The sequence below is a fragment of the Capra hircus genome, chromosome 10 (assembly GCF_001704415.2).
Source record: "Capra hircus breed San Clemente chromosome 10, ASM170441v1, whole genome shotgun sequence".
NCBI classification, from domain to species: Eukaryota; Metazoa; Chordata; class Mammalia; order Artiodactyla; family Bovidae; genus Capra; species Capra hircus.
The window spans coordinates 26,956,955-26,977,961 of NC_030817.1; the positions used below are offsets into that span (position 1 = coordinate 26,956,955).

The 21,007-nt window shown below is 38.4% G+C and overlaps 1 protein-coding gene across 1 annotated transcript in view; it reads right to left on the reverse strand.

The window, feature by feature from the left end:
* SYNE2 (spectrin repeat containing nuclear envelope protein 2) overlaps positions 1-21,007 on the reverse strand; it is a 323,992-nt gene that overhangs the window by 234,243 nt on the left and 68,742 nt on the right. The window contains 6 exon segments of the mRNA XM_018054080.1: positions 2,759-2,955; positions 5,205-5,386; positions 11,241-11,333; positions 11,422-11,499; positions 11,607-11,702; positions 12,890-12,951. Coding sequence (XP_017909569.1) covers positions 2,759-2,955; positions 5,205-5,386; positions 11,241-11,333; positions 11,422-11,499; positions 11,607-11,702; positions 12,890-12,951 — 708 coding nt within the window.

Below are 21,007 nucleotides of genomic sequence, written 5' to 3' on the forward strand. Positions count from 1 at the left end.
CTGCTTATTTAACTTCTATGCAGAGTACATCATGAGAAACGCTGGACTGGAAGAAACACAAGCTAGAATCAAGATTGCCGGGAGAAATATCAATAACCTCAGATATGCAGATGACACCACCCTTATGGCAGAAAGTGAAGAGGAACTAAAAAGCCTCTTGATGCAAGTGAAAGAGGAGAGCGAAACAGTTGGCTTAAAACTCAACATTCAGAAAACGAAGATCATGGCATCTGGTCCCATCACTTCATGGCAAATAGATGGGGAAACAGTGGAAACAGTGGCTGACTTTATTTTGGGGGGCTCCAAAATCACTGCAGATGGTGATTGCAGCCATGAAATTAAAAGATGCTTACTGCTTGGAAGGAAAGTTATGACCAACCTAGATAGTACATTCAAAAGCAGAGACATTACTTTGCTGACTAAGGTCCGTCTAGTCAAGGCTATGGTTTTTCCAGTGGTCATGTATGGATGTGAGGGTTGGACTGTGAAGAAGGCAGACCATTGAAGAATTGATGCTTTGGAACTGTGGTGTTGGAGAAGACTCTTGAGAGTCCCTTGGACTACAAGGAGATCCAACCAGTCCATTCTGAAGGAGATCAGCCCTGGGATTTCTTTGGAAGGAATGATGCTAAAGCTGAAACTCCAGTATCTTGGCCACCTCATGCGAAGAGTTGACTCACTGGAAAAGACTCTGATGCTGGGAGGGATTGGGGCAGGAGGAGAAGGGGACAACAGAGGATGAGATGGCTGGATGGCATCACTGACTTGATGGTTGTGAGTCTGAGTGAACTCCAGGAGTTGGTGATGAACAGGAAGGCCTGGCGTGCTGCGATTCATGGGGTGGCAAAGAGTCGGACACGACTGAGCAACTGAACTGAACTGAACTGAACTGAGTGCTAAGAGGGCTACCCTGGTGACTTAGATGGTAAAGAACCTGCCTGCAATGAGAAAGACTCAGGTTCAATCCCTAGGTTCAGAAGATCCCCTGGAAAAGGGAATGGCTACCCACTCCAGTATTATTCTTGCCTGGAGAATTCCATGGACAGTGGAGCCTGGTAGGCTACAGTCCATGGAATCACAAAGAGTTAGACACGACTGAGAGACTAACACTTTCTGAGTGCTAAGAAAGGGATGGAGAAATTGTTAATAATGCAGGTTAATCTTAAAAGTATGTCTTGTCTATAGCTGTCAAACTGTGACTATAATAAAACTCAAATTCTTCCAGTATTCTTTCAGCAAAAATTTATTCACATTACTGAAGAACAAGTGAAGTTCTGACATGCCTCTTTGCTGTTCCACTTACTCATTAATGCAAAGGAAGTTATCCGCCCACACTGATGTCAGAACTATACCGGTTCAGCAACTGCAACCAGAGGTTGGCTACAGATGAATATAAGAGTTTGGCAAAAATCAACAAAGGCATCTGGGGGCTATATGGAAGTACTAATAAAGTGCATCACATATTTTTATTTGTAAACTGTGCTACACATCCTTTAAACATACACACACACACACACACACACACACATGTACACACCTGTTTCAGAGAGCCTAATATTAAACACTGACCTACACCCCGTTGTTGAGCCGAGACTAGAATTTGTACCTCTTGACCTGTTAGTTCATTGCAACTTTCACCACATGCCATTTTTATGACCTTACTGGTGCTTTGTTTGTTTTAATAAATAAATAAATAAGCTTTGGATACATTATGAAGGGGCTTCCCAGGTGGCGCTGGTGGGAAAGAACCCTCCTGCCAATGTAGGAGACATAAGGTTTGATCCCTAGGTCAGGAAGATCCCCTGGAGGAGGGCATGGCATTCCAGTCCAGTATTCTTGCCTGGAGAATCCCATGGACAGAGGAGCCTGGCGGGCTACGTCCACAGGGCCACAAACAGTCAGATACAACTGAAGCAACTTAGCACGCGCATTAGGAAACCATGCAATCCAAAGTACGGTGCTTTTCCAGAACTGAATTTTTTAAATCTTAACTTCATGAAGTTAAATATAACCTGATAATTATCTCTTTGAATATAGCCAGCATTTAGGATTTTGCTACTGTTGTTAACAATCCAACAAAACTGAGCACAGTCAATGGCAAAGCTGGGCCAGCCACAGAGGAAGAAACAGAGAAAGCAGCTTCTGTCCTCACAGAGGTCCAGCTTTAATTAGGGAGAGGGAATAGGAAAAGGGGGGTACACAGACAACAGGCAACTCAAGTGAAAAGTGTCAGCCACTCAGCCATCTCTGACTCTTTGTGATCCCAAGGACTGTAGCCCACCAGGCTCCACTGTCCATGGAATTCTCCAGGCAAGAATACTGGAGTGTGTCGCCATGCCCTTCTCCAGGGGATCTTCCTGACCCAGGGATTGAACCCTGGTTTCTCGCATTGAAGGCAGACTCTTTACCATTTGAGCTACCTAGACAACTCAAAGTAATATCTTACTTGAGAAATTTTAGAAAAGAATTATCAAATCAAGGAGGACACAATACAGAAAACAATAAAAGAAAATTAAGAGAAAGACTCATATTATTCTGCAAAACAGCATCATTTGCTTTCAGCTATGACATCATCCCTACAAGTACAAAGTTTAAGTAATTGGTAGAAATTCTTAATTTCATGAAAATTTAATAAAGAGTGTAAAGTTAAACCCTCCAGGACTTAAATATCATGCTATTATGTTTGCTCATATGCGGATACTATTTTCAAATCCTCTTCACACTGGACATTGTTTCAAAGAGAAAGAAGCTTCTTTACCTTCTGGTTCCAGCATTTTGGGGATTTTTAATTCTCGCTCTGCAATTCTGAAGGCCTCTTTCAGATTGTCTCTGTTGGATCTATGCTTCACACTCTTCATGTCAATCAGGTCTGGTCGCAAGGCATGAATGACAGCCAGAAAAGCCATCCCATTTCTCCAGCTTGACTTAAAATCTGTCACCGTGACAGATTCATACCTACCGCAAAAGAATAAAAACATTAGAAAGACTATTTAAAAGCCTATATCAAAGTACCTCCACTCTATTCATCAGGACTTAAATTTCAGCAAATCAAATTATGTCAGTCAACCTAGAAAAGTATTTTATTTTAATCATAAGGTCCAATTAAAGTAAAATGCCAAGTTTGATGAGGCTCACGATACTACAAAATATTGGTTCTCAAAGTGTGGCCCCTGGCCCAGCAGTAATGGCATCACTTGGACTGCAGGTAGAAATTCTCAGGCCCAACCCCAGGTCTACCTGAATCATACTCTGGAAGTGGGCCTGAAATCTGTCTTTAAAAGTCCTTCACATGACAGTGATACTCAAATTTAATGCTCTTCATTCAACCATCTGTTGGCTTGACTAAGTTTGGATCTCTACGAACCATTAAGTTCTTTTTACTGGAAGAGATAATTTTATTTCTCATTGGAAAAAATTAAACAATATTTTGTGCCAAGTCAATGGTCAATAGTTCACTGGATAGATGACTGCCTTTGTCACTCCTCTGCTTAGAACCGATTATGAATGAATGGATAAACAAAATGTAGCATGTTTGTACAATGAAATATTTAGTCCAAAAAGTAACGAAATTCTGACACATGCTATAACATGGATGAAACTTAGGGATATGATGCTGAATGAAATAAGCCAGTCACAGAAGGAAAACTGCTACATGATTCCACTCATATAAGGAACCTTGCAGAATGAAATTCTTTGATAAAGAAAGTAGACCTCTGGTGGCCAGAGGCTGAAGGGAAGGTGGAGTTGGGAGGTGTTAAACAGTTACAGAGCTTTAGTTTCATAAGATGAAAAAAGTTCTGCAGACAGTTAGCAGTGATGGTTACACAACTGTGAATGTCCTTAATGTCACTGAACTGTACCCTTCAAAACTGTTAAAGTGATAAATTTTGCTATGTATATTTTATCACAATAAAAAAATTTGAAAAAAACATCATAGTTTGTATTATATTTAGAATAACATCACTCACTCTGGCCCACAGGGCCTTACAAGCTTTGGCTCCTCCTGACCTCTCCCACCTTTCTATCTCACCTTTCTTACAATGCTGCAGTGTGGCTGGACCACACTGCTTCCATTTTGTCAGCTCCAGCTTAGGCCTGCTAGTCCCATCCCCTCTTCTCTCTGCATGACCGGGCTTGGCCTGCTCACGAGGAATGTGCCCAAGCCAGGTAAGTTTCCCATCAACTTTTTCTCTTGCCTTCATCTGATATGAAAACTGGAAGAATGCCTTTTGCTGACACAGATGGTTAATGGTCAAGACTCCCAGGGAGAGGAAAAAAACCCTGGCTCCTGTTGGTGCAGACATACCTGTCCCTTCGTAATTGATTCTGTTTTTTAGCTTTGGCCCCTTTAAATCCCCCTGTACCCCTTGTGGGGGCACGGAGTGCCTCTGGATCCCTGTCTGCCTGATCCTGCCTGTAAGGGACCCACAATAATCTTCATAATTGCACTTTATGGAGTTGCCCACATTGTTCCTCAGTCTTAAAAGTTCCTTTTCAGCTCAGAGGATATTTTTCAGTATCTCCACCTTCCGACACAAAGCAACACCAGCCTCATTCCTGTTTCTTGATAGTCCTTTTAATCCTTCTGCCTGGACACTCTTTCTCCCCAGTCTTCATATACTTAAAGCCATCTCTTCATGTCTCAGCTCAAAAGTCTCCTCAGAAAGGCACTCCATGATCACCTCAGATAAAGGAAACCTTCTTCCTGCCCCTGACATTTTCAACCGTAAGTCCTTCCTAACTTTATTGCCAACTATACCGTGAACACATATAAGGCTAAAATTAAAAGAATACACAGTCAACTAAAACAGTCTTGACTTTTAAAGAACTCCTAGCATGGTGAAACTTTTAAAAATCTAAATCCACCTTCCAGATGCATAAGGGAATTGTGCCTAAAGAAAAGGATATTTGAAGACTACTTTATTTGTATACCATATGGGCCACCTATACATGGGCATGGGAGTGAGGAAAGTTACTCAGGTGATACCACCTTCTGGCCTTTAAAACCAAGAGTGGCTGAGCCTGCAGACATCTTCATGTGAAAAATTCAATGTGAGAGGAAGGAGAGAGGGAGCATTTTCTTCTTATGAGAGGGAAGTTTTCAGGTAGCTGTTACACCAGATTTTCAGACCTGGAGGTCAGTAAGGTTATGTTGGTTGTACAGCTGCCCTGTGTGTCTCCCCTGGTCACAGCAAGCTACTTACGAGGCACACTGCTCCTGAGCCCACTGGAGAAGCGCCTTCTTTGCAGACATCCGCCATCTTTCTTGGACTTTGGAGCATTTCTTAGCTGGAGGACTTGAGGTAGGAGAGGAGTCAACTGCACTCACACTGTCCACGGAAGGCTGACTGTAATTGTCGGGAAGAGTCCGGGCAAGCTCTTCAATCTAAGGAAGACATAATAATTGTTAATGTGTACAGAATCATAAGTTAGCAGCATTGAGATAAAACCTTCAGCCAAAACAAGATCTTAAAAGTATCATTTAATGGTAACATTTTACTTGTGGTAAAATGAGCACTGCACAAGTCTCTGAACAATGCCATTTGGCATCTGGAGCTACACTTTGGTGTTTTTTCAGTGGACTACTGAAGGCAGGCATCTATTCACCCCCCCACCATGCTTACAGAGCACTTCACTGGTGTTCAATGTATGTCAATCAAAACTCAACTGAACTTAATTGAGCTAGTCAAGAAAATTTCTGGAGAGATTGGGTCAATTAAAATGCATCCTTGATTATAAACCATTAAAAAACAAATATACATAGAAGAAAAAATAGTCAAACACATGGAGATGTTAAGTTTCAAGAAAGAAAAAAATCTGTTACGTATATGAAAAATAACCTCATTGATCATTTCAGAAATCTAATTGTATACAGCAAGAAGACAGTGTTTTTACTTGTAATGCAGGCAAAAGTTTTTAAAAGATAACAGTCAGTGATGAATATTCATATATTGCTGGAAACACATAAATTGATTCCGATTTCTTGGATGGGCAATATGATAATACCTACAGAAAATGTTAAAAGACAAATCCAGAAACAGATGTGTTATTGAAAGATGTACACTTTTTTTCAATGATTGCAGATTTCCCAAATAACCATTAATAGTAGGTGTGACCAACACAATGAACAAACCTGATCTGGTCTGCAAACCGCCTTGCACCAAAATGGCACCCAGTGCATGTATATTTATGTAAATATATTTATGTAAATATAGACTATTTACCAAAATTGACATGCTGAACCATAAAGCAAGCCACAGAAATTTTGAAGGACTGAAATAATTCAGATTATATTTTCTGACCATACTGAAATTAAACTAGAAATTAGTGAAGATATAAAAAATAAATTTCAAATATTTGGAAATTAAGCCATAGATTGTTATAGAACCCATCAGTCAAATGAGAAATCATAATGAAAATTTTAAAATCTTTTGAACAAAACACAAATGAAAATATTATATTCTTGGATTAAAAGATGCATTATGTAAGAGATGTCAACTTTTTCCAAATGATTTTATACTTTAATCAATCCTCATTAAAATTCCAGTAGGTTGTGTGCGTAAATTAACAATGAGCTTACCCAAAGGTATATCTCAATTACATCTCAATTTAAAAAATTGTATGGAAATACAAAGAGCAAAGAAGCCAAGGTAATCTTGATAAACATGTAGGACAGCACACTATCAGATATCAAGACTGACTGTACAGCTACAGAAATTAATCTAGGATAGACCTGGTACAAGGATAAATAATGGGACCGAACAATCTGAAAATGGAGCCATACCTACATGACTTCTTGATTTATGAAGGTGATACTATAGCGTAGTAGGAAAATGATGGTCTCTTCAATTAATGTTGGACACGTGGACACGTGAAGCGGGAGAAAGGGGAGGGTTGGATGAACTGGGAGAGCAGCCCTGACAATATATACACCACCATGTATAAAACAGATAGTGCGGAAAGCTGCTGTATAGCACAGAGAGCCCAGCTCGGTGCTCTGTGATGACCTAGAGGGCTGGGAGGGAGGGAGGCTCAAGAAGGAGGGGCATATGTATACTTATGACTGATTCATGATGTACAGCAGAAATGAACACACTGTAAAGCAATTTTCCTCCAATTGAAAAAAAAGAGCATAGCACAGAAAGTGCAGACACTTGCTATCACAGCAAACAGAAGACAAAAAGTGTTCAGGAAATGAGAAAGTTATTCTGCACACAATTGCTTAAAAGTTGCCTAGTACCAAGACCCTATGTAAAGGGACGTTTTTTTCTTCCTTATACATCCTAATTATTGGGAAAATGTGATATTTATTCATTCTCCTGCAAAAAGTTTCAATTTCTGTAAGTTAAGATTTTTAATGCTTATCAATGTCCTTGGTAATCCCTAACTCAGTCAAGTTCTCAGTAAAGCAAGGAAAAAAAAAAAATTAGTGTTGGGTCAACTGGATAGCCATATGGAAAAAGTAAATCTTGATTGCTTTAACATAACATATTCACACAAATCAATTTATTCTTCTTTTTAACTCTGTATTGAAGTATATTTGATTTACAATGTTGTATTAGTTTCAGGTGTACAGACAAACCAATTCATTCTTGAAAGACTGCAGATCTATATGTTACATGTGAAATAATTAAGCTTTTAGACATGTGCTGTCCAATATGATAACCACTAGCCACATGTGACTATTTAATTTAAAAATAAAATTTTAATTTAATTCCTCAGACATATTAGCAACACTGTAAGAGTTCAATAGCCATAGGTTGCTAGTAACTATTGTTCTGTACAGTACAAGTATAGAACATTCCCATTATTGCAGAAAGTTCTATTAGAAAGAACTATTCTAGAAAGTAAGAGAATATCTCCATGGTACTGGCAATGGGAAAGAATTTTCTAAAAGACATAAAAAGTACTAACCACCAGAAAAAAAAAGATGCTGATAAATTTGAACTACATTAAAATTATGAATGTCTGTTAATTAAAGGATTGAAAAGGCAAGTCACAGAGTCAGAGAAGATATTTGCAACTTATGTATATAACCAACAAAGGACTTGGATCCAGAATATAGGATCCAGAATAAATCATTACACATAGCAGAAATAAATGTGTGTGTGTATGTGTGTTTTTTTAATGTCAAGTATTAGTGAGAATGGTTCCAAATGGGAAAGGAGTACGTCAAGGCTGTATATTGTCACCCTGCTTATTTAACTTCTATGTAGAGTACATCATGAGAAACGCTGGGCTGGAAGAAACACAAGCTGGAATCAAGATTGCCAGGAGAAATATCAATCACCTCAGATATGCAGATGATACCACCCTTATGGCAGAAAGTGAACAGGAACTAAAAAGCCTCTTGAAAGTGAAAGAGGAGAGTGAAAAAGTTGGCTTAAAGCTCAACATTCAGAAAATGAAGATCATGGCATCTGGTCCTATCACTTCATGGCAAATAGATGGGGAAACAGTGGAAACAATGTCAGACTTTATTTTTGGGGGCTCCAAAATCACTGCAGATGGTGATTGCGGCCATGAAATTAAAAGTCGCTTACTCCCTGGAAGGAAAGTTATGACCAACCTAGATAGCATATTCAAAGCAGAGACACTACTTTGCCAACAAAGGTCCGTCTAGTTAAAGCTATGGTTTTTCCAGTGGTCAAATATAGATGTGAGAGTTCGACTGTGAAGAAAGCTGAGCGCCGAAGAATTGATGCTTTTGAACTGTGGTGTTGGAGAAGACTCTTGAGAGTCCCTTGGACTGCAAGGAGATCCAGCCAGTCCATCCTAAAGGAGATCAGTTCTGGGTGTTCACTGGAAGGACTGATGCTAAAGCTGAAACTCCAATACTTTGGCTACCTCATGCGAAGAGTTGACTTATTGGAAAAGACCCTGATGCTGGGAGGGATTGGGTGCAGGAGAAGGGGACGACAGAGGATGAGATGGCTGGATGGAATTATCATCTTGATGGACATGAGTTTGGGTGAACTCCGGGAGTTGGTGATGGACAGGGAGGCCTAGTATGCTGCGATTCATGGGGTCGCAAAGAGTTGGACACGACTGAGCGACTGAACTGAACTGATTAGTGAGAACTGGCTCAAAGAATTCTCAAACTCTGATAACAGTGCAAATCAGAAAAAGTTAGAAAAACTGTTGGGCAGTGATCTACTAAAGCTAGAGATCATATGCCCTACAGCCTAGCAGTTATAGTCCTAGGTAAATATGCAACAGAAATGAGGCCACCAAAGGCACCAAATTGCATATACAAGAACATTCTTAGCAGCTTTATTTGTAATAACTTAAAACTAGCAACAAAAGAAACGTTCGTCAACAGCAGAATGGTAAACAAGTTCTAGTATATTCATGCACTGATATATTCATACACAGCAATGAAAAGGAAAGATCCTAAGAGGATGAATCTGACAGACATGATGTTAAATAAAATGAATCAGATACAGAAGAGTATTACATAGTGTATGCAAAATAATTCAGTTATAATTCCCTTCATATTGTGTTTAAAATGGTAAACTAACCAATGATAAAGATCAAAGTAGTGGTTATCTATAGGGAAGGAGAACAGAGACTGGGAGAAAGACCTAGGGCTCTGACATGCTGGCCATGTTCTATCTTTCTGTCTTCAGTTACATGGTGGTTACATGGATGTGTTTAATTTATGAAAATTCATCAAACTCTACACTTAAGATTTGTGCCTTTTCCTCTATGTGTGTTATACTCTTACCAAAAGTTCATTTACAATATTAAAACAAAAATTTACAAAGCTTTTATTTTGCACACTTTACGGACCAAGAATGCTGTTTCGAGGAATTTGGCCCATGGGAATGATTAAGATTATATGCAAATTTTATCTTAAGGATAAATTTTTTGGAATTTCTTACAGTCACAAAAAACTGAGCATTTTGAGAGTCCATTAATGAAATATATGCTTTAATACAGAACACCATGCTTCCATTACAATATATATAAGCCCAGAAAGATGATAATTAGGATAACTTGAAAACAAGATGGAGAGCACAATCCTGTTTTGTTTAAGACAGACATGCACAAATATATATATTAATTCCTGCTATATTATGTCATGAGGACTGTACATCAAATTAATTGAAGTGGTTATCTGTGAGTGGTGAAATTCTAGATGACTTTCTTTTTATTATCTATGTTGACGTCTTAATTTATATTTCAAATACCCTAAAAAGTATGGAAAATATTTAATATGCCTATGAATTATCAAATTTTAACATTTACCACATTTAGTTCATAATTTTTAAAGAAACAAAACACAGTTTGAGCCTCTGTCTTTGTGCATTCAATTCCATTTCCTTCCCTTCCCAGAGGAAAAAAACTCCAAATCCTAAATTTAGTTTTCATCATCTTCATGTATATTATTCTACTATAACTACAAACATAGGTAATCAGAAATGATACAAAGTTTCACTTTGCAAATGATACAAAGTCTATTTTGTACCAACTATAGGTATACAGAAATGATACAAAGTCTCATTTTGTTTGAAATTTTATATAAATTAGTTATGTTACCTTCTATTTTTCCTAAAATAAGCACTTGCTTTCCATATAATTTTTAAAGTTATTTTTAAAGTAATTATGGATATAACCTACATGTAAACTTTTTAAGTAGCTCCACAAAACATGCACTAATTCAAAATTCCAGGCCTGAAAGTATGTATTTATCAATCATAAGTGTCATAAAGTCAGGACTAGAATCATCTTATTTGCTATTATTTTCTTAGTGTCCTAGCACAAAAGCAAGCACATAGCAGGTGCTCAAAAATACTCATGGAATGAAAGAAAAGTTATGAGTCAGTCTTGGGACAAAACTAGACATTGCAGGACTATTAGACAAGGGACCTCAAAAATAGGGAGATTTTTACCAAGTTTAGTGGGTTAGTTTTCCAGAATTTACTCCAAAAGCTTCCTATTCTCTCTTCTGCCAGAGTAAACAATAATAAACAAAAATTTACCATGGCAAGTCCTATTCAGGCTGGAGCTGATACATATATGCTATTTCAGTATATCATGATAATTTAGTATTCAATTTTCAATTGAAGAGTAACATAAGTGACAAAAGGTCAGCTATATAGTTTTCACCTGAAAAGACTTCCAATGGGTCTCGTTTCTAAAGAAGCTCTAGCGTCAAGTCACACTTTTGCACTACACTTATTTATTTTACACTGTGGTAATTAGAAGAGGAATACTTTTCATATCAAACTACTCACATGAAAGTGCAGTATAATTGTCCAAATGAGGCCAAGAATAATAGATGGGTTTCCATCTATGATATCAGTAACATGAATATTTATTAGCTTGATCTGGAAAAGAAAAATGCAGGTTAGAAAAGAGAAAATATGTGAAAGCATTAATCTCCCCAACTAATTTTCATGTGAATTTCATACTCACTGATTGGTTTTTTAGGAATGTCAGAGCATTTTCTATATTGATTCTACACTGGAATGTATTAGATCCTTTATCTCGAGGCTATGAGATTCAAGCAAAATATATTACTCAGAAATATGCTTTTTTTTAATCCACAAAATTTCTTAATGTCGTTTTAAAAGCTTACTGACTTAATTTTAAAAACTTACCAATTGCTGTCCTGAGAGTACTTCCAGCAGGTCCAGGAGGACATGCCCCTTTTTAATGTCTGTGAACAGGTCTGTTACAACGGAGGGAGGTGTGTGCTACCAAACAAAGGCCACAAGAAAAGTAATCATTAACAGTTTGGAACAAAAACGTGGTAACATTAAGAATCTCATAAATGTGCTTTAGGATCTCTGGAAAAGCTAAAATTAGGTAGTGATTTTCTTCTTAATTAACAGGATGATAGAAAACACACAAAGTTCCACATCCAAACATGTTAAGGAAAGAAGTGAACTTAACTCACAGTAGATTTCCAATAACACAACACCCTTTCAGCTTTCACTGAGAGCTTAAAACCTGTGTGGAGAAGTGGCATTCAAGATAGTCAGAATCAGCCAATAGTGACCCATTTGGAGAGATTACATTTCTGAAATAACCTGTTTATGAATTTATTCTTTTTAGAACTACAAGCATTGGGCTAGGATGGGTAGCCTGTGAGAGAGGCTCATTCATTTTTGTATGTAGGTTGCTCCAGGCACTTGGCATCACTGAGAGCCAGGGTGGCACAGAGATTAAGATCAAGGTCTCTGGTCCAGACTGTCGGGGATAGCATCCCAGTGCTATCACTCATGGCTTCCCCGGTGGCTCCGATGGTAAAGAATCTGCCTGCAATGAGAGAAACCCAGATTCGATTCCTGGGTCGGGAAAATGCCCTGGAGTAGAAAATGGCAACCCACTCCAGTAGGCTTGCCTGGAGAATTCCATGGACAGAGAAGCGTGGTGGGCTTCATAAGCCCAGGCATGGGGTTGCATGAGCAGCTAACACTACACTACTACACTATCGCTTATAAGCTGTGGGACCATCTAGAAGTCACACAACTCTGTGCCTTACATTTCTTGCTCTTTAAATAGAAACAATACTATCTATATCACGGGATGTTGCGAATTCAATGAAATGTAATGAGTAGTCAGTACATTTAAAGAACTTAACAGTGTCTAACACTCAATATATAGGAGTTCCATTATAATTGCATTTGATAAAACAGATGTTGCTGCTTTTAGTATTCTATAGCACTGTCTCCCACATCCTTAACAGAAGTGCCCAAGTGCCCCCTTTTAGTGTTGGGAAAGAATAACACATATATCAAAACAGAATACAAAAGATCAAGGTGACATTCAACACATTCTTTCAATCTCTCACCATTGCCATTTTGGAGACCAAAACAGGAGAGAACAGGAGCAATCACTTAAATATATTTTTAGCTTGATTTGCCCTGTTTTTCCTCACCTTTGCCAACTGTGAGTTTATCCAGCAGGTGAAGGTTTTCTTCTGAGTGTCTTCCTGTTCAGCTATTTAAAAAGGACAACAGCAGTTAGAAAATGAGAAGCCTCAGAAGCCATTTGAACAAATCAGAGCATTAAAGGCCTGTCACTCTGGGAATGTGCGTGTGTCTCACAATCTTATAAACTTTCTTGGAATTTAGTCTAAATTTCAGATGTTTGTCCAAGAAATGTTTTGGAAATAACATGTTGATAGGAGATTTTTTTTACACCCACAGATTAACTGCAAGAGACAATGGTTTTTTAATACTTTTTACTGACAAAAGAATTAAGCCCCTACATAACCTTGACAGTGCTGTACAAAGACCTGTAAAGAATAAAAAAAAAAAAAAAGTTGATAAGCCAAAAGGACTTGCCATCTAAGCCAACAACACTTGGAACTTCAGATAAACCCAGAACACCTGAAAACATCCTAAAGGCTCATAAAGTCGTGGCCGTTTAGTCTTGACATTTATTGTGAAGAATACATTGCCACTGAATTCACCGTAAATGAGCTGCAATTAGAGTCAGAGAGACCTGAGTTCAAACCCTGCCTCAGTCACTGAGTAGCTGTGGGACATGGAGCAGGTTCCTCGTGGGAAGCACACACTGAGGGAGACTGTTAGTGATTCACGCGAGGTGAACGGACCTTGGCAACGAGGAAACACAGAGCAAGTGCAGGCTCTCCTTCTGACTAACCGGGCAGAGGGTCCCGGGAGAGATCTGGACGCTCAAGGTGGGTCTTCTCTTCCTTCCTGGGGCAAGAGAGAGAGCCCCACACCAACACCATGCTTCCCCCACACTGTCTTCCCCCTACATCACACGCCGCCGTTGCTCTTTCTCTCACACTTCATATCCAATGCCTCAGGAAATCCTCTTAGGTCCTCCTTCAAAATACATCCAGAATATGACCAGTTCTCCCCACCCTCACTATGACAATCCTGCTCCATGTTAACTCAGATCAGGAAACCACTCTGTTCCAAACTGTGCAAAGGCCCCCCACTTCACCCCTTAAAATGGTTACAAGTCCCACACCGCCTGCCCCTGCCCTCACCCCACCATCTTCCTTACGCTCATTCCACTCCAACCACTCTGGCCTATCTGCTTTTTTGTTTATTTGTTTGTTTTTTCAAATTCTCCAGACACATTCCCACCTGAGGGCTTTTGCACTAGCTCTCTTTTCTTCCAGGAATACTCTCACTACAGCTATCCCCACAAGCTAACTCCCTCATCTCCTTCAAATCTTGGTGTAAGTGGTACTCATCTGTAAAGGTCTATTCTGACCATCCTAGTTTAAACTGTAACAACCCTCTTCTTCTGCCTGTTGTCCTGCTTGATTTTTACTTTTCTACAGTACTTACCACCTTTAACATTCTATGTAAGCCTCATATGTAGTTTTGTGGTTCAGTTGCTCAGTTGTGACCCACTCTTTGTGAACCCATGGACTGCAGCAAGCCAGGCTTCCCTGTCCTTCCACCATCTCCTGGAGTTTGCTCAAACTCATGGCCACTGAACCGATGACGCCATTTATCCTTCTCATCCTCTGTCACCCCCTTCTCCTCCTGCCCTTAATCTTTCCCAGCATCAAAGTCTTTTCCAATGAGTCGGCTCTTCATATCAGGTGGCCAAAGTACTGGAGCTTCAGCTTCAGCATCAGTCCTTCCAATGACTATTCAGGGTTGATTTCATTTAGGACTGACTAGTTTGATCTCCTTGCTGTCAAAGGGACTCTCAAGAGTCTGCTCCAGTACCACAGTTCATCAGTTCTTCAGTGCTCAGCCTTCTTTATGTTCCAACTATCACCATGTGTACAGGACTACTGGAAAAACCATAGCTTTGACTATACAGACCTTTGTCAGTAAAGTGATGTCTCTGCTTTTTAATACACTAAGTTTGTTATAGCTTTTCTTCTAAGAAGCAACAGTCTTTTAATTTCATGACTGAAGTCACCATCTGCAGTGATTTTGGAGCCCAAGAAAATAAAGTCTGTCACTGTTGTCTTTTTTTTCCCCATCTATTTGCCATGAGCTGATGGGAACAGGTGCCATAATCTTTGTTTTTTTGAATGTTGAGTTTTAAGCCAGCTTTTTCACTCTCCTCTTTCACCTTCATCAAGAGGTTCTTTAGTTCCTCTTTACTTTCTGCCATAAGGGTGGTATCATCTGCACATCTGAGGTTATTTGATATTTCTCCCAGCAATCTTGATTCCAGCTTGTGCTTCATCCAGTCCAGCATTTCACGTGATGTACTCTGCATATAAGTTAAATAAGCAGGGTAACAATATACAACCTTGACATGTTCCTTTTCCGATTTTGAACCAGTCTGTGTTCCATGCCTGGTTCTAACTGTTGCTTCTTGACTTGCGTACAGGTTTCTTAGGAGGCAGGTAAGGTGGTCTGGTATTCCCATCTCTTTCAGAATTTTCCACAGTTGATTGTGATCCACACAGTCAAAGGCTTTAGTGTAATCAATGAAGCAGATGTTTTTTGGAATTCCTTTGATTTTTCGATGATCTAACGGATGTTGGCAATTTGATCTCTGGTTCCTCTACTGTTTCTAAATCCAGCTTGAACATCTGGAAGTTTTTGGTTCACATACTTTTGAAGCCTGACTTATAGGATGTTGAGCATGACCTTGCCAGCATGTGAGATGAGTGCAACTGTGCAGTAGTTTGAGCATTCTTTGGCATTGCCCTTCTTTGGGATTGGAATGAAAACTGACCTTTTCCAGTCCTGTGGCCACTGCTGAGTTTTCCAAATTTGCTGGCATATTGAGTGCAGCACTTTCACAGCATCATCTTTTAGGATTCAAAATAGCTCAGCTGGAATTCCATCACCTCCACTAGCTTTGTTTGTAGTGATGCTTCCTAAGGCCCATTTGACTTCACATTCCAGGATGTCTGGCTCTAGGTGGCTGATCATACCATCGTGGTTATCCAGGTCATTAAGACCTTTTTTGTATGGTTATTCTGCATATTCTTGCCACCTCTTCTTAATATCTTCTGCTTCTCTTAGGTCCTTACCATTTCTGTCCTTTATTGTGCCCATCTTTGCAATAAATGCAAATAAATAAAATGTTCCCTTGGTGTCTCTAATTCTCTTGAAGAGATCTCTAGTCTTTTCCATTCTATTGTTTTCCTCTATTTCTTTGCATTGTTCATTTAAGAAGGCTTTCTCATCTCTCTTTGCTCTTCTTTGGAACTCTGCTTTCTGAAGGGTATATCTTTCCTTTTCTTGTTTGCCTTTCACTTCTTTTCTCAGCTATTTATAAGGCCTTCTCAGACAACCATTTTGCCTTGTTGCATACCTTTTTCTTGGGGATGGTTTTGATCACCACTTCCTGTACAATGTTACAAACCTCTGTCCGTAGTTGTTCAGGCACTCTGTATATCATATATGTAGTCGCTCAGTCGTGTCCGACTCTTTGAGACTCCATGGACTGTAGCCTACCAGGCTTCTCAGTCCATGGGATTTTCCAGGCAAGAGTACTGGAGTGGGTTGCCATTTCCTTCTCCAGGGGATCTTCCCGACCCAGGGATCGAACCCGGGTCTCCCACATTGTAGGCAGACGCTTTACCCACTGAGCCACCATATGTAGTAGGTTTATCATTTAATGTCTTGCTCTCCTTACAATAGAATTTAAGCAGCACATAAACAAGATGTTTCATCTGTGAAATATTCCAGGGCTTGGAAGAGCCTGGCCAGATTCTAAATAAATATTTGCTAAAAGAGTAGGAATAACAATAATTTTACTAATTATTATTGTTATATTTTATTTACTGTACTGAGAAGGTCAAACCTACCTTTATGTGTTTGCATTCCTTCTTTGAAAAGCTGTCTGTTCTATCTTCTAAAACACTGTTTTCCTTTGACTCTTCCCGTTCACCCCTATTAATCTCTAACACGGTTAAACTGAAATGGTTGGCATGACACCTAGTTTGAGTTCTTAAAAATGTTTTAATCTGATGAGAGCTCAGGGTGAGAAAATGAAGAGAACCTGAGTAAATGGAATTTTAGGGTCTTTATAACTGTAACTAGAGATTAAAGACGCACTGAACCTTGTTGGATTTCCTCAACTTTTAAAATCCATTTCATCTTTTCTGTATTACCAGCTGAAATTAGTTGTAGCTCATTTACACTTTAAAGGGTGCTCAATAATTGAGCACCCAATCTATAATCTACACAAATATAAAATAACCAAAAATTTCCAATGAAAATTTTGTTACATCTGAGCTAATTTGATTAAAATCTAATAAAAACAAAGAGAAAAACAATAAGATGAGCAGTCAGTACAAATCTCCACCCAGAACTCTACAGTTAGCAATTGAAACCTTCATGAAAAGCTTTAAAAAGGAAATTTCATGGCTTTTAACGAATGCGTTGTCCAAATACAGGATATTTGGTCATCCTGGAAATCAGAAACCTTCAAATGCAACAAGGACCCTTTGCTAACAGCAAACAAAGATGTCCCAGGTGTCATTAAACACCCTAATACCCACTCGATTGAATGTTTTGTCCTTGCATTGTCACTTATCCCTTGACACTTTTTCCCACACTTCCATACTGTCTTACCCTTGAAAAGTGCTATTAATTCAACAGGAATCAGAGCCAAATAGCTCACCCTATGGCAGGATAAGTAACCTTTTGTTCTTTTCAAAGGTTGACCCATTGGGGAAAAAATAATTGAGATCCACATGCTTTAAAGCAACTTAATTTGAGTGGGTGAGATTTTATTAATGTTGGGTTTTATTTTTTAAACTTTCAGAGTAACTTCCTAATAAAATAATAAAAACTTTTCATGGAATGGCATGAAAAGAACAGGACCTTTTATTTTTTATTCTATTTCTTTAATTTTTAAAATTTAATTTTATATTGGAGTATAGTTGTGTTAGTTTCAGGTGTCCAGCAAAATGATTCAGATACATATATACCTGTTCTTTTTCATATTCTTTTGCCATATAGGTTATTAAAGAGTATTGAGTAGAGTTTCCTGTGCTATACAGTCTTTGTTGATTATCTATTTTATATATAATATTATGTACATGTTAATCTCAACTTCCTAATTTATTCCTCCTCCCCACCTTTCCCCTTTGGTAACCATAAGTTTGTTTTCTAAGTCTGTGAGTCTATTTCTGTTTTGTAAATGAGTTCATAGGTGTCATTTTTAGATTCCACATTTAAGTGACATCATAATATAGTTGTCCTTCTCTGTCTGACTTACTTCACCTAGCATGATAATCTCTAGGGCCATTCATGTTGCTGCAAATGGCATTGACTTCATTCTTTTTTATGGCTAAATAATGAGAATAGGCCCTTTTAATCAGCACATGTTAGGGATGGAAAAAAAACAAAAGCAGAAAGAGAATAAAATCTACCATAATGATGAGTTTTTTTAAATACCAAGGAGTAGAGAAAGTGAGAAATTCTCTCTCCTAATTTTATTAAGGCAAATAAAAAATATGTATAAGGCAGGAAAATATAGTCAGTGAATTTTATTCAGGCCCATATAGGTGTCCTTATCATTCTTGGTAAAAATCTGGCTGAGTTTGAGAAAGGAGGCATAGAAGGAAAAGATTTTCTCTAGGTGTCATTACCATAAAAATACATTTAATCCCTGAGTTTGTTCTTATTCAATCTGCCTTTTGTGAGCTGGCAACTCATATCTTTGGCTGGAGGGGAACTTAAATGAAAACAAATTGAGTTAAGCTCAATTAAAGAGGGTGGATTATAAATTCATTACTAAGCTCATTATAAAACTACCATGGCCACTGGGTCTCAGAAAGGTCCAGTTTCACAAAAGTTCATCTAAAATGTTGACTCCAGCAGTCCTTCCCATTATTAAAAGTCACCCAGGCATAAGAATCTCTAATTTACATTTTCACTAAAATACAGAGGAATGCATTACTACAATGTGGCTTCTCCAAGAATGTTCTCTACTGCATGAGGTCACCAAGGAAGCTTTGTAACCTCCTTCTATCCAGGAATTTCCCTTTCTCTAGTGGATTACTGATTACAGGTTTACTGCACATGGCCCCAGATTTATTACTTGGATCTTTCATTCTCCTCATTAAAATCTTTTCATCATTCCCTAATTCCTTAATGAATTCTTAGTCTAACATTCTAGGTCATTCATTCATAATCTGACTCTGATCAACTTTTTCCTGACTCATCTCCCATAACTTCTCCACTCATATCCTACTGCCCTAGCCAAACCAGAGTATCTACAATTCCCCAACTGAGTTGCACTGTTTTCTGCATCAATATGCTATGTACCCTCTGGATTGGACAATTCTTCCATATCCCTCTGGACCCACAGAAACCCCAGCACCCAGCACATGGCGGGTGTTAGATTGACATTTGTTAAAATAAGACATTTTCTGTTCAATGTTCCCTTTGCAAAACAGAAATAGTCTCTGCTGGCTCTGGCTTACCACAACACTTTGTTGGATCTTTTTTTTTTTTTATCTTTACCATTAGAAAGTATATAATCCTCATAAAACAATTTTTTCAAACAGTAATAGAATTCCAAGTTATTCTTAACTTTCCCAAACACCCACTTTCCTTGCCCTGAGACAACATTAATTAACAATCTCCTATACATCCCTTCTAGATTAGGCAGGCAAAGAAAAGAAATTCTAAAGGGCAAGGATTTGTTTTGATTGGTCATTGGCTCTCTAGCTCCAAGAAGTAAAAGACACTCAGCCAAAACTTGTCGACTGACTGAATGAATGTATATATAAATGAATTACTATACATGATATTTTTCAAGTTGATAATTCAAAATAAACATGATTTAGCTACACTATTTAAATCAGAAAAGCATCTGTTGAACCATAAGAAAATCATTAAAAGATCATAAACCTTCCACATAAACAGGAAGGAAGAAAATGATATCTGGCTAGTAAAAAGAACAAAGTGGATATATATGTGCCTGTGTGTGTATTCTCTTAAGTGAAAGAGAGCAAGTTATAACGTAACGTGTTTACAATGATCCCATCTGTATTTTTATGACAGGATAGCTCCGTGAAAAACTCAACAGTTTTGTTTCTGTCTTACGGTAAGTACCACTTGCTGCTCACGTACTGCAGTCATGCTCCTGCATCTGGCTTCTCTTCTACTCAATGCACAAACCTTAAAACTCAACCTTTATCCTTTTGTGTTGTTGCTTCCTCTTAACCCAGTGCCATGTAGAGAAGAGATACTCAATAAATTTAGCTGACTGAAAGATTTAGTAAAGATTAAAAGACTGAGGCTCAAACTGAATTGTCGTTGCCTGGAGAAGAATTTATTGGCAATGGTTACTAGGCCTAGGTCTTATCCTAATCCTTGTTTTAAAAACCCCTAGGCAACTTTAGACACAGCTGGGGAGGGAAAGAGGGGGACAAATGGAGAAAGTAGCATCAACATATATACACTATCATGTGTAAAACCGATGGCTGGTGAGAAGTTGCTGTATAACACAGGGAGAACAATCTGGCACTCTGGGATGACCTAGGGGGTGGGATGGGGGAAAGGGGAGTATATATTTTATACATATAAAAATAGTGTATAATTATGATTGAGTCACATTGCTGTATAGCAGAAACCAACCCAACATTGTAAAAATTAAAAAACAACATAAACTCAAAAAAATTAATAAAGTGAATAAATAAAAACCCCTGGGCAATTTCTTTATTCTGCTAAGAAAATGTCTTGAACAAAAGGGCATGTACTAATGAGACCCTGTTTCTCTCCCCTGAAATAATCCTGCCAACTCCTTGTTAGTTGGGACAGCCACAGTAAAGATAAATAAATTCAGTAAGACAATAATACTACACATTTTAGCCATGTGTTCCAACAGCCATCCCAAAGAATCTTACCCAAGCTGTTATCCGATAGAAAGGGAACTAAAAACAATAAGGCCACCTCTTCTATTGTTTCTCAAGGAGATGATAACAAATAGAAATAAATGAAGAAACACATTAAGAGAAAGAAAATACACAGGCACGCAAAACCAAAACAAGAAAAGCCTAAAATATCTTAAGAATAGACAGGAAAAGGCCTGTGACTGAACTACCAAAGGGGAGACTATTAACCAATAGAGAAAG